Here is a 12,815-nt window from a genome sequence, read left to right as displayed (position 1 = left end):
TAATGTGTTAAAGTATGTACAACCTAGACATTAATGTTCTGTATCACCTAAGACGTGGATATTAATGTTCTATAGTGCATAAAACCTTGATATTAATATAGTAAAATATGTCAAACCTAGATATTAATGTTCTATAGCACCTAAAACCTGGATATTAATGTACTAAAGTATGTAAAACCTGGATTCCAATGTTCTATAGTGCATAAAACCTTGATATTAATACAGTAAAATATGTCAAACCTAGATATTAATGCTCTATAGTACCTAAGACCTAAATATTAATGTTCTAAAGTATGTAAAACCTTGTCATTAGTGTACTCAAGTTTTACAAACCTGGATTTTAATGTACTAAAGTCTTTTAAATGTAGTTAAAAAGTATCCAAAATGTAAATATTAATGCATTAAACTTGATAAAGCCTACATATTAATGCACTAAAGTGTCAAAAACTTGGATATTATTATTATAGTATATTGTATATGAAGTGTTATTAATGTATTCTCACTTTGTAGCTTACACTTATTGTTATATCGACTGTCTCCTTGCAAACCTCATTGATGTGGGACTCTTAACTGGCTGAATTATGATTCTAAAAACCAAAGCATTTGCCACCAGCAGCAGCAGCCGTCTTATCCATCAGAGCTACAAGTGTGCGGCCTGCTGCGGTCGGACGTTGATATCATCACCTTTTAATTTCCTTTTTGTCGCGTCGTGTCGCCGTGTTTGTGTTGCACGCGGATACGCTCTTAAGCCTCGTGTTGAAAGAGCAGAAAGTTACAGTGAAATGTGTGAGAACAGAGCATTTATCTTCCTCTGCGTCCTCTGTGACCTTTATAAATCCCTCGTCCACGCTGCCGAGGCGCCGCTCACATTGAGCCTTAATTACTTCAAAGCAATTACAGAGCCAATATGAAGGCCTCATCCGCCGAGGAAGGAGGAGGAAGCCGAAACTTGAGAAACGCTCCGAGTTAAGACCTGGGCCGGGAAATAAGTTTGTCTCTGGTGGTTCTGCAGAAAATCTGTACGGACAGAAACTATAAAAAACAATAAAACAATACAAGCTTAAGTTTAAGGGAGGTGAAGCGGAGGTCTGACCAAAAGTATGTGGACACGCTTCATATTTAACCAGAAATTCGGTTTCACTTTGCATTTAATGTCAGCGTGGTTCGATTTCATTACTTAATCCAATTATGAAATGAAACATGGACCTACAGTGTCGCTGCTCCTTAAATGTTTTGCCCTTTTTGCCTAAATGCTGATAAATGAAGAGTCCGTTGGCATTCATGGACGCACCGGCTGATGAATTTATCTGCTTTTAATAACAGTAGAACGTTATCAGTGGATGGTAATCATATTTAATGATTTTGTGGCTGCAGTAGTGTTTATAAATCAGAAAAAAAAACTGTGTAAATTCACTTTTTTCTTGGGTTGTAGTGGGTTTGGCTCTGGTCACAGTAACACCACACTGACATCTGGTGGCGGATGAACCGAAGCTCATATAAAAACGCTTTTAGATGCTTTGGTCATTGATCTGTTCTGCAAAATTCATGATTAATTTGAGGAAATTTCGTATTATTATAGTAAAGAGACCAAAGAACTTGCTTTTATCATAATTTGATTATAAATGTGGATTTCTTGGATTTGAATTCAGTTTTATTGAACGCTTCGTCTGTGAGTTTGTAATTTAAAACACCTGCCCTGTTTAACCATTTAATCTTAAATAAACACTTCACTGATTTATGATTCACAAGATGTCTTTTAGGTTCGCTTTAGGCAAGTTACCTTTTTAAAAAACTGCCAAAATGAATTTATCAGCCAGAAACTGTAGATTTCCAACTTTCCGGTGGTCACTGAACTATACATTTGTGAGGCACCACTTTTAAACAAAAATCCAAGTTTCAAATCATGATATATCGTCAAAATCACTTTTTTCTACATGTTTAAATTTTAGAATTCGCCAAAAAAATAAACCATTTGCTCAAAAGAGAATCTGTAATAAAATAACAAAAACGTCTGCTCTTCTGTGGAGCTGTCGGAGAATCAGGTTCTACCAACAGTGACGTAAGAATAAAATTCAGGAACTGGTCGGTTGAGCTGCAGACTGTGTTTAGGTAGACATGTATGGAAACACATCGAACATGGAAATAGTTAAATATCTATAGTACGTAGAGTTAGCCTCTTTTTTTTGCCACAGTGAGAAAAAAACGTGAGGAGCACAAAAAAAAAACCCCAAAACCACCCAGAAACTGCTGCTTGGAGTTCAGAGGGTCAACAAACACTCGTCTGTATCTGTGAAAGTTTCCAACTAGTGCTAAAAAATGAGTAGAACTATTGGCCAAAAACTACATCTTAGATTATTTGAACATCCTCTTGTCTTCTGAACTAAACTGTAAAAGCTGAAACACAGCTGTCACAGTGTTTAACATCAACATGAGGTGAGAGGCTGCATGAAGATGGAAGTTCTTCCTCTAGAAGCTGAAGTTTGCTGCTGATCACATGGACAAAGAAAAACATTTCAGTGGTCAGATGATACAAAAAAATGAGCTGTTTGGTCACAGTGAGCAGGAATCTGTCTGGAGAAGACAAGATGAGGCCTTTAAGCCCAAGAACACCAAACCTGCCAGGCATGGTGGTGGCAGCATCGTGCTCTGGGGCTGTTTTCTGCCAGTGGAACTGGAGCTTTGCACAAAGTTATTGAACAAAATTGCCATTTGTTACAGATCTAAATCAAATACCTCAAAGAGTTTTAGTACATTTTGATCAAGAGCAGTGCGGAGGGTGTAAACAGTTTTATTAGAAAAGAAAATAGACACTTTCTCTCAAACTAGAGAGTAATTTTTCAATAAAACCAAACACCATGGGAACAAACTGCTGTTCTGCAGTGTGTCATTGTTGGTCTGAACACTAGAAAACTCGTATCGATGACATTGAAGTCAATGAGAGAAAAACCGTTTCTTCAAACAGCTCTGTTTTGTTTTCAATACTCCCCTTCTTCATCCTCTTCAAACGAGTCGATGCCGACCTCCTCGTAGTCCTTCTCCAGGGCGGCCATGTCCTCTCTGGCCTCGGAGAACTCTCCCTCCTCCATCCCCTCTCCCACGTACCAGTGGACGAAGGCCCTCTTGGCGTACATCAGGTTGAACTTGTGGTCCAGTCGGGCCCAGGCCTCGGCGATGGCGGTGGTGTTGCTCAGCATGCACACGGCCCTCTGCACCTTGGCCAGGTCTCCTCCAGGAACCACGGTGGGAGGCTGGTAGTTGATGCCCACCTTGAAGCCAGTTGGACACCAGTCCACAAACTGGATGCTGCGCTTGGTCTTGATGTTGCTGATGGCCACGTTGACGTCTTTGGGCACCACGTCTCCACGGTACAGCAGGCAGCAGGCCATGTACTTGCCGTGACGGGGGTCGCACTTCACCATCTGATTGGCTGGTTCGAAGCAGGAGTTGGTGATCTCACCCACAGTGAGCTGCTCGTGATAGGCCTTCTCTGCGGAGATGACCGGGGCGTAGGTGGCCAGAGGGAAGTGGATACGAGGGTAGGGCACCAGGTTGGTCTGGAACTCCGTCAGGTCCACGTTCAGGGCTCCGTCGAAGCGCAGGGAGGCGGTGATGGAGGACACGATCTGGCTGATGAGGCGGTTCAGGTTGGTGTACGACGGGCGCTCGATGTCCAGGTTCCTGCGGCAGATGTCGTAGATGGCCTCGTTGTCCACCATGAAGGCGCAGTCGGAGTGCTCCAGGGTGGTGTGGGTGGTCAGGATGGAGTTGTAGGGCTCCACCACGGCTGTGGACACCTGAGGAGCCGGATAGATGGCGAACTCCAGCTTGGACTTCTTGCCAAAGTCCACAGAGAGTCGCTCCATCAGCAGGGAGGTGAAGCCGGAGCCGGTTCCTCCTCCGAAGGAGTGGAAGACCAGGAAACCTTGGAGTCCGGTGCACTGGTCGGACTGAAAACAAAGGTACAACATACAACTCAAAGCTCCAGCAAGAACCAAAAAAACATACTTCTGACTGGTAGTAAAAGTATATGACATCAAGAGCTGCTCAAATCCAGTCCTCTGAACCAACACTGTTAGAAATAAATGCAGTTTAGCTGTTTCTTACTGTAATTTATTTATAAAATTTACTGTTGTCTTACAGTTAAATAACTTGTTAAAAAAAACAATTATATTACAGATACTGATTCATATGTTAACCTTAAAAAAAAAATAATTAATTGAAAAGATAGTTCTAGTTATTTTAAGGATTTTTCCCACTTTGTGAAATACAGATAACAACTATAACCAGAAACAAAGTATTAATTATATAATGTCCACATTTAAATTATTAGCTTTTTAAATGGCAGGTTGTTCTTTTACAATAACTGTAACATTTCACAATTTTTACTGCATTAAATCAGCCAAAAATCAAATTATTTTTCAGATATTTCACATAATTTGAAAGAAAAACAAGTACTTTAAATCCTAAAAAATTGGTAAACACTTTTTTATTTTACAAACTTTTACTGTTTTGTGGAATGATGTATGATAACTAGTACAACCACAGAAATAATTTAATAGTTTATGTTAGAAAACAGAACATCCACATCAAAAATCTACAGTTTTATAAAGGATTATATGTCCTTTTACAGCGTTTTTAATGTAAAATAAACATTTAAAAAGATATTTCACAGATATTTGTCGTTATTTGAACTAACAAAATATGTTAAATACTAAAAAATTGTGTTTGTTATTGTCATAGCTTTTGAACATTGTTTTCTTCCACCATTATAACATTTTTCTGACACCTCTGCTGCTTTTTAATGTTTTTTTTTTTCTTTCTGGGATATCTGTTTGTTGTGAAGTTGCATTCAAGATTCTCATAACTAATGACCTGAAGCTTCATCTCACCAGCTTGCGGATCCTGTCGAGAACAAAGTCGATGTGCTCCTTCCCGACGGTGTAGTGGCCGCGGGCGTAGTTGTTGGCGGCGTCTTCCTTCCCCGAGATCAGCTGCTCGGGGTGGAAAAGCTGCCGGTACGTTCCTGTCCGGACCTCATCTGAAGGTAAGAAAGACGACGATTTAATTCTATAAGCAGTCTGGTTTACTCCTAAAACTGAAATATAACTTTAACCACAGAAGCCAAAACACTGAAAGCCTCCTAATTTGTTTCGTTTATAGCTGCTGTTAAAGTGCTTCGGGAGTTTGGACGAGACTGCAGCTGACACAATAGAACCTTTTCACAGCAGAAGCACAAAAAGCAAATGTTTATGAAAGACATTAACCGTGGCTTCGTTCCATTTAAGTCTTGCAAGCGAGCCAACGCGCACAATTCCTGCCAAGGCACTAAAATATAAATTTCATGAGTTGTTATTAGTTACATCTGTGCTTGCAAAAATAGATTTAAAACTTGCAATAAGAAGTGAGCTTTTGAGATCTGACTGATTTACACCGAAGTGGGTGGAGCCACTGGGAAACTTGGAAATGAACTTTGGACAATATGAACTTATATAAATGATAAAACTTTAATCCAAAACTCATTCACTGCTACTGCATCCACTGCTCGTTGTTTTGGTTAATGATCAGCCTCTTTATTATTCTTTATAGCTTTGCAGACTTTATAGCTTCTCTCTTTATGACTCTCTGACAATCCTCGACCTATTTTTCTGAAGCTGCACAAACAAACTGATGATTTACTTTTAAACTGACATGATGAAGAAACTCTTTAACTTGGAGCTCAATTCGTGGCCCGATGATTAATCTAAGCCCAGTATTGACTGTCTTTTTGCTCTGATTTTGGTCTCCACCAGCTCTTGAGGGGAATATGTGGCTGCTGTTTAGCTAAATGCTGCTAATTTGTGCAGAGCAGGTGTTGCATCATGGGATTTCATAGTCACTTTTTAGAACAACATGGAGCTGCAGAAGAAAAGGTCGTGCACTGCTGTGTGCAAAAAGTGATTAAGCCAGTTTGTTTGCCTCATCTTTGAAGGGACTGCAGTAAAACAAACACCAAAGGGGACTTGCAGCTCTCCAGCAAGCTCCTCCAAATTTAATTTGTCACTTTTCTAGAAAAGCTGGTTTCACTGAAAACGTTTGCAGAACTACAACGGACCAACTCCTTTAACGGAAACACCAGCTTCCGGGTAGAAAAGCTGCCAGCAAGTTTGTGAAACTGCAGGTTTGTTCCTGCTTTGCCACCAAGCTGAAAGAAAGTCCTCACCGATGACAGTGGGCTCCAGGTCCACAAAGATGGCTCTGGGGACGTACTTTCCGGTGCCGGTCTCGCTGAAGAAGGTGGTGAAGGAGTCGTCGTAGCCGGTGCTGGGCTTGTCGCTGGGCATGTGGCCGTCGGGCTGGATGCCGTGCTCCAGGCAGTACAGCTCCCAGCAGGTGTTGCCCATCTGGACGCCAGCCTGGCCCACGTGGATGGAGATGCATTCGCGCTACGGAAGAAAAAAGATGATTATTATTTGATTGTTGTATATTGAATCCAACGCAGCTTATCGATATTTCCTGTCTGCAGACTGTTTCACAATTTTCCAGCCTCAAACTGTCAAAACGTGGCGTAATCAAAACATTTAGGCCCTGCTGTAAAACTAAAGGCCAACGTTTCTGCTTTTAAACCTGTCTTGACCTGCAGAAAACGACAGTTCAGCACTTTTAAACCAGGTGGAGTCCGCTTTTAGTTTTGCACCCTGATTTCTGTGCATTAAAATGCCCAGTCTGCATCTGCAGGAAACCGAAATTCTCAAACATACTTGCTAGTTGGATGCGGCACATCAAATCAGGCGTCAGTGATCTAAATAAGAAAGCAGCGGCTGATTAACACCGTCCTGTCACAGCGTCTATGGAGGCCAAAGGGCTTCCACACCCTGCTCAAGTATTTCTAGTTGCTTGTAAAAGATGTGGGTGAGGGTGGAGGGTGAACGCATGCAGAGGACAGAAACAAGTTTGGTCTCATCATCTGGAAGTAAAGTTTGTCCTGAGGGACTTTAGTGTGCAATGTCGTCCTTCCTGTTTGGTTCGCTGGCCTTTCATGAGGAGATGCAAGACAGAAATGCAGATGCAGACAGAGTAGAAGGCTGCATGTTTTTCCAACAAGATTTCAGAGGACGAACTTCCGACTGATTTGTGCTGATCTGTACGTGCTTTGTGCTGCAGTTTGTCTGTCAACAGAAGCCCAGCTGTCATCGGAAACATGAGACCACACAGAAGTCATGTGTTGCTGTCAAAATACCTTTGACACCTGCCAAGAGCAGAGTTTAGGTAAACGCCGCTCTGGTGTATTGACATATACTAAATATCTTCATGTTTGCGAGTTAACTCGGAGGGAGACCAGACCTCTGACCTCATTTTAGCGGGACGCGAGCCAGTGAAGTACTCATGTTGTTGTGAAATTCCTCCGTCAGCTCGTCTTTGAACCTGCAGCCTGAAAACACTGACAGGACGACCTGTCGCGTTTTCTACGTGTGACGTTTTGTTGGAAACAATGCGACCGAACACGTCTCTTAGAAGAGGCGCCTGAAAATCACTCCTGAAGCGTTTTTTGCTTTCAAGATGATAAAACTGCGTCACTGGACAGATTTCTGAAATAACTTTTCCCACAGTAGAGATATCCTGATTCATGAGGACGTACAGAATCATGGTTTAAACAGCTGAAAGTCAATGGTTGAGACAATTAACTAAACATAAGTAAGCTAAGAAGAATAAATGGCTGAAATAGCTTCTTTAAATCATCACTTTACCAGAAACAGAAATAATAAATATTAGCTAATTACTTCAAAGTAAAAGATAAATTACTGAAAAATCTGAAAGTCAATGATTGCAATAGTTAACTAAACATAAATTAGCAAAAAATAATAGATTAAATGGCGGAAATAAGTGAAAGTAAATGGTTGAAACTGTCACTTAACCGGAAATAAATATCATAAGTAGTAAAGAATTGCCTAAATGATAAATGTTTGAAATAGCTGGAAGTCAACAGGTGAACTTCAACACTTATACATCAATTAGCTAACGGTAATAAATAGTAAAAATAGTAAATAAATGGCTGAAATAGGTGAAAGTCAGTGGTTGAAATTATCGCTTAACCAAAAATAAATATAATATATAGTAGAGAACTGCCTAAAAGTAAACGACTAATGGTTGAAATAGCTGGAAGTCATAAACTTTAGCACTTATGCATCAATTAGCTAGCTGTAATAAATAGTAAAAATAATAAATAAATGGTTGAAATGGTGACATGCATTAGATTACAGTCATGAATAAATGGTTGATATAGTTAGCTAACAGTAAAACAAATGGCTAAAACAGCTGAAAGTCAGTGGTTGAAATAGTTAACTGACCATGTGTTAGCAACAATAATAAGTGGCTGAAATAGGTGAAAGTAAATGGTTGAAATTGTAACTTAACCAGAAATAATTGTAATAAGTAGTAGAGAATTGCCTAAAAGTAAACACTGAATGGATGAAATAACTGGAAGTCAATGGATACATCAATTAGCTAACTGTAATAAATAGTAAAAATACTGAAAAAATGGCTAAAATAGATCAAAGTCAATGGTGTAAATTATCGCTTTACCAGAAATAAAAATAATAAATTGTGGAAAATTGCCTAAAAGTAAATGATAAACGGTTGGAACAGCTGGAAGTCAACAGATACATCAATTAGCTAACTGTAATAAATCGTAAAAATAGTAAATAAATGGCGGAAATTACATAAATTAGCTTAAAGTGATGAATAAATGGTAGTAGTTAGCTAAGAGTAAAATAAATGGTTAAAACAGCTGAAAGTCAATGGTTGAAATAGTTAACTGACCATAAGTTAGCAACAATAATAGATAAGTGGCTGAAATAGGTGGAAGTAAATGGTTGAAATAGTTATCTAATGTAAATTAGCTAACAGTAACAGACAAATGGTCGATACCACTGAAAGTCCATGGTTGAGGTAGTAAATTAAAAGTTAGTGAAATGGTTACTTAGCCATAAATATATATGATAAATAATAGTTAACGAAAAAGTAAAAGATAAACGGTCAAAATGTCTAGAAGTCAATGGAAAGTGAGCGTAAATTAGGAAACAAAGGGTTGAAATGTGTTCAGTCAGTCAGAGCTGCAGCACCAAGCAGAGCCACACTGTCATGACGAATCGCCACAAACTACAACAGCCCAGCTCAAACATGGAGCTCTGGGCTTGTTTTGAATTTGGATCCCCGTCTGAAGGCTCGTGATGAGCGCAGAGGAGGAGTCCCGGTGCCAAGTATGGCGATGGCAGCCGGCTATTTTGAGTCGGGTGTCAGAGAGCAGCAGCTCGACTTCACCCCACTAACCTGTTTGGACTGCAGCTCGTATCATGCAGATAATTCAGTCGAGCCGCAGAGTGCTGCTAAAATAAGAGCGTCTGACTCCAGGGGACACTTAGAGCCGCTGCAAAACACAGTGTGAAGCTGCAAAACACAGTGTAGCTGCACAACCACTGCTCTGGAGATCTGCGTGATGATAGTTTTCACATTTGTCGGCTGGATATGAGGATCGTTGCGTCGCGGCGTGTTGACAAGAGTCCCGGCCTGTAAAATTCACACTTCACAGGCCGAAGCCAGCCACTATCTGCTCTCTGTATCTTGTCCGGACGTCACGTTTGACGTCAGGATTTCGACACAGTGGAGCTTTGTGCTGTAAGGCTGCGGTGAACCAAAATACAAAGCGGGAATGAGTCAGAAAATAACTTGGAAGTGAAACCAGAGGGGTGTTGTTCATGTTGTCTTGCTTCAAGTTGAGTTTCTGAAGTGATATTAGTGGACAACAGGCGAAGAATCTCCCTCTGAACTCACTTTTTAAGGTGGATTTTTTTGTTTTAGATTACTCTGGAGACGTTTATGCTCTTTGGAGGGAAGTTTTCAGTCAGTTTTTGACAAGTTTTAGGACAAGTTTTGAGTCAGTTTGGACAATTTTGTCACTTTTCACACGATTCTAAAACCTGCTGTAATTCCCTCCCGTGTTCTTCTGCTTTCCAAATGACCTGCAAACATTACGACACTCTGTGTGTTTGCACTGAGAGGGAGAGGTCAACGTCCTGAACTCGTGCTGAGGAATGAACTTGCAAACACGAGTTTAGTGTCCTGTGCTGTCGCCAGAAACACATCTCTTTAGTTGTGTTGTTTTTAAAGGTGTATTTCTTCCACCCGAAGCAGCAGCAGCTCGTGAGCGCGCTGGTGGACGTATAGAAATGTAAAATGCGCTGGAAGCCACATCAGCGTTCTCGACAGGCCATATGGAAACAGTTAACCCCTCCTGGAGCTGCAGCCTGGCAGCATGTTTCCGCTCACTCACTTTATGTTTGCGGCTTGTCTTTACGTGCTGTCGCGGCGCCAAAATGTTTTTTCAGAAGCCGTCTGGGGGCCACTAAAGGCACAAACAATGGACAAAAAGCTCAGGCTCGGAGCAGAGTTTGGAGATATAACAGCAACAGTGTGAGTCACACATCAGACAGGACTTCAAGTTCCCACGCTGGCTGCAAATAGTCGTAGAATCAGTACTCACCATGGTGCTGTTGGGTTGTTTTTTGTCGTCCTTTCTGGAGAAGAAGTTTGTTGAACGCTGCAGGTTCTCACAGTGCACCTTTAATGAGATCTCTGTGAGTGAATCCCACCAGAGCTGGACTCTCCGACTCTTTTATAGCTACTACAGGAGGCGGAGAAGCCGGAAGGTGGAGCCGCCGACAGCTGCAGCTTCACTCCACATCCTCATTTTTTTTTTTTTTTTTTTTTAGAGTCATACAAGACTTAGGACTTGTCACAATAAAAGCACACAGGAAGCCTCGTACAGACTGAGCTCAGAACAAATGGGCCGTCGTTTTGGACAAACTTTTAGAAGTTTTCGGTCGTTCCAGACAAGTTCTTTGTTATTTTGGACTCAATTTGAGTTATTTTTTGTTGTTTATGATACGTCTTGAGTCATTGTTGACAAGTTTTGTGTCATTTAGGACAAATTTTGAGTTATTTTGGACAAATTATAAGTCATACTAGACATATTTTTGTTCTTTAGGACAAGTTTTTGTTGTTTCGGACATATTTTGAGTCATGTCTGAGTGATTTTGGGAACTTGTGGACAGCTTTCCATTAACTCTTTGCTATTTTCATAAATTTTTGAGTAATTTAAGACTTTTCTTTTGGTTCTTTAGTTCAGGCTTTGAATCATTTTAATCATGTTGGTTGATTTTGAAATGACCAGAGGAATTTCGAGTAATTTTTTTGTCCACATTTTGGACACGTTTTTACTCATTGTGGGCAGGTTTCCTGTCACTGGACTTTTTATTTTTGTTATTTTGGACAATTTTGGAGGAATCTTTGGCATATTTTTGTTTTTAGGACGAGTTTTGAGTCAATTTCTTGCTTTTTTTTAGACAAACGTTCACATGGGAAGAAGAATAAACGCGAAAAAACTGCAGAAACAAAGTAAAAATAACTCACACAACGATCTATAATTCTATAAATAAGATCTATAAATGTATATTTACTGAAAGGGAACATCGGAGGACAAATACTTGACTTTACTGTCTCCAAAGTGAAATGTGTTGAGAACAAGGAGGCACAAAATGTAAAAAATGAAAAGACAAAAAGAACATTTAAAGAATCTTCCTTTAGTACCGGTGTTCTGGTTCTGCTTGTTTTAATGTGAAGTCCTTTGTCTCGTCTAAACAGTCAGTGCTGCTTAGAACCACTAGATGGCGTCCTCACCGTTCAGACTGAACGTTCCTCCTGAACACAGGTTACAGCAGCTTTACAGTATTTATGATTTATAAAAGCAGCTGTTTCAGGCTTTTATCCACAATTTCTGATTAGTAATCACACGTTAGAAGGTTACAAATATTCACATTTACATGATTAACTGGTATAAATACACAAAAGTTCGGATGTAAACGATGAATTTTAGGTTTTCTTTGCAGGTAAACGGGTTTAGTGAACCGTAGCCACGACAAAAAACTTCAACTTTAACAAAAAAAACTTTATAATGTCGAGTAATATCACTAATAAAATAATTAATGTTTAAAATAAACATGCAAAACTTTAAACCAATCAGAAGTCTTTTTGTCCCTTTACAGTGTTTACCCTTTAAATTGTAAATCAAGCTTTAAAACTTTAAATAACTTTATTGATGTGACGATCAGTAACGATGTGAGGCTGAAGCTGGCGTCTGCGGCCGTGGTTTTGTTCTCCGTCTCCAGCAGAATTAAAGTCTGTGTGAACCTCAGCCGTCCATCACTCTTTGCAGGAATGCGGAGCTACTGCAGGAGGCCGAGGCTCATCTCTGCAGGCCTCCAGCTCCCAATGGAAACGTCCTCATAATCCTCAAACGCACCGCCAGTCCTCCGGAGCCTTTAGCTCCGTCCCCCCGAACCGCTCATTCGTCTTCAAACGCTCCCCTGAGCATCTTCTTCCTTCTTTCTTTCTTTGTGGAGGGGAGATAGTTTGCGATAGCGGAGGTCCGTTTCATGTGTCGACCTCCACAGATTGCTTTTCTTTTACGGCTCAGACTGTAAACTCTTTCTTTCTCTTCTGGCAGTTTTTCTTTGCAGCGTTTTGAGTCGGAACGTGACGAGAACAACAAGTCGTCCAGTCACGTTTCAGATTCAGCTCTTCTCTCTCTACTTTTATTTATTTTTTATTTTTTGATGCTTTTCTGCTTCACCGGCTGGATTTCGGTTCATTTAATTTTTTTTTATTTTTACCTGAACCGTATTGCAAAATTTCAAAAAAGTTTTGTCTTGGACAGCGTTTTTTTGTTGTTAGTTTCAAAAAATAAGATTTGCTTATAAACAACTTGTAAATATCTCTAGAAT

At 40.2% G+C, this 12,815-nt stretch overlaps 1 protein-coding gene across 1 annotated transcript; it reads right to left on the bottom strand.

The window, feature by feature from the left end:
- Window positions 1-2,772: 2,772 nt before the first annotated feature.
- LOC103360020 (tubulin alpha-1C chain-like) lies at window positions 2,773-10,618 on the bottom strand. Its single transcript, XM_008285644.1, has 4 exons — window positions 10,517-10,618; window positions 6,200-6,422; window positions 4,890-5,038; window positions 2,773-3,947 (listed from the first exon to the last, which is right to left on the bottom strand). Exons 1-4 carry the CDS (start codon window positions 10,517-10,519, stop codon window positions 2,976-2,978), a joined length of 1,347 nt encoding a protein of 448 aa, XP_008283866.1. The 5' UTR covers window positions 10,520-10,618; the 3' UTR covers window positions 2,773-2,975.
- Window positions 10,619-12,815: the final 2,197 nt, after the last annotated feature.

Source organism: Stegastes partitus, unplaced genomic scaffold (genome assembly GCF_000690725.1).
Source record: "Stegastes partitus isolate 25-593 unplaced genomic scaffold, Stegastes_partitus-1.0.2 Scaffold412, whole genome shotgun sequence".
Classification (NCBI taxonomy): Eukaryota; Metazoa; Chordata; class Actinopteri; family Pomacentridae; genus Stegastes; species Stegastes partitus.
The sequence above is the reverse complement of the archived record's forward strand: the minus strand, read 5'-3'. Positions and strand labels throughout refer to the sequence as shown.

Bases quoted from the DNA above. Each gene is read 5' to 3' on its own strand.
- LOC103360020 (XM_008285644.1), bottom strand. The intron at 5,039-6,199 runs GTGAGGACTTTC...TCTTACCTTCAG, and splicing joins CCTGGAGCCCACTGTCATCG to ATGAGGTCCGGACAGGAACG. The intron at 3,948-4,889 runs GTGAGATGAAGC...CTTTGTTTTCAG, and splicing joins TCGACAGGATCCGCAAGCTG to TCCGACCAGTGCACCGGACT.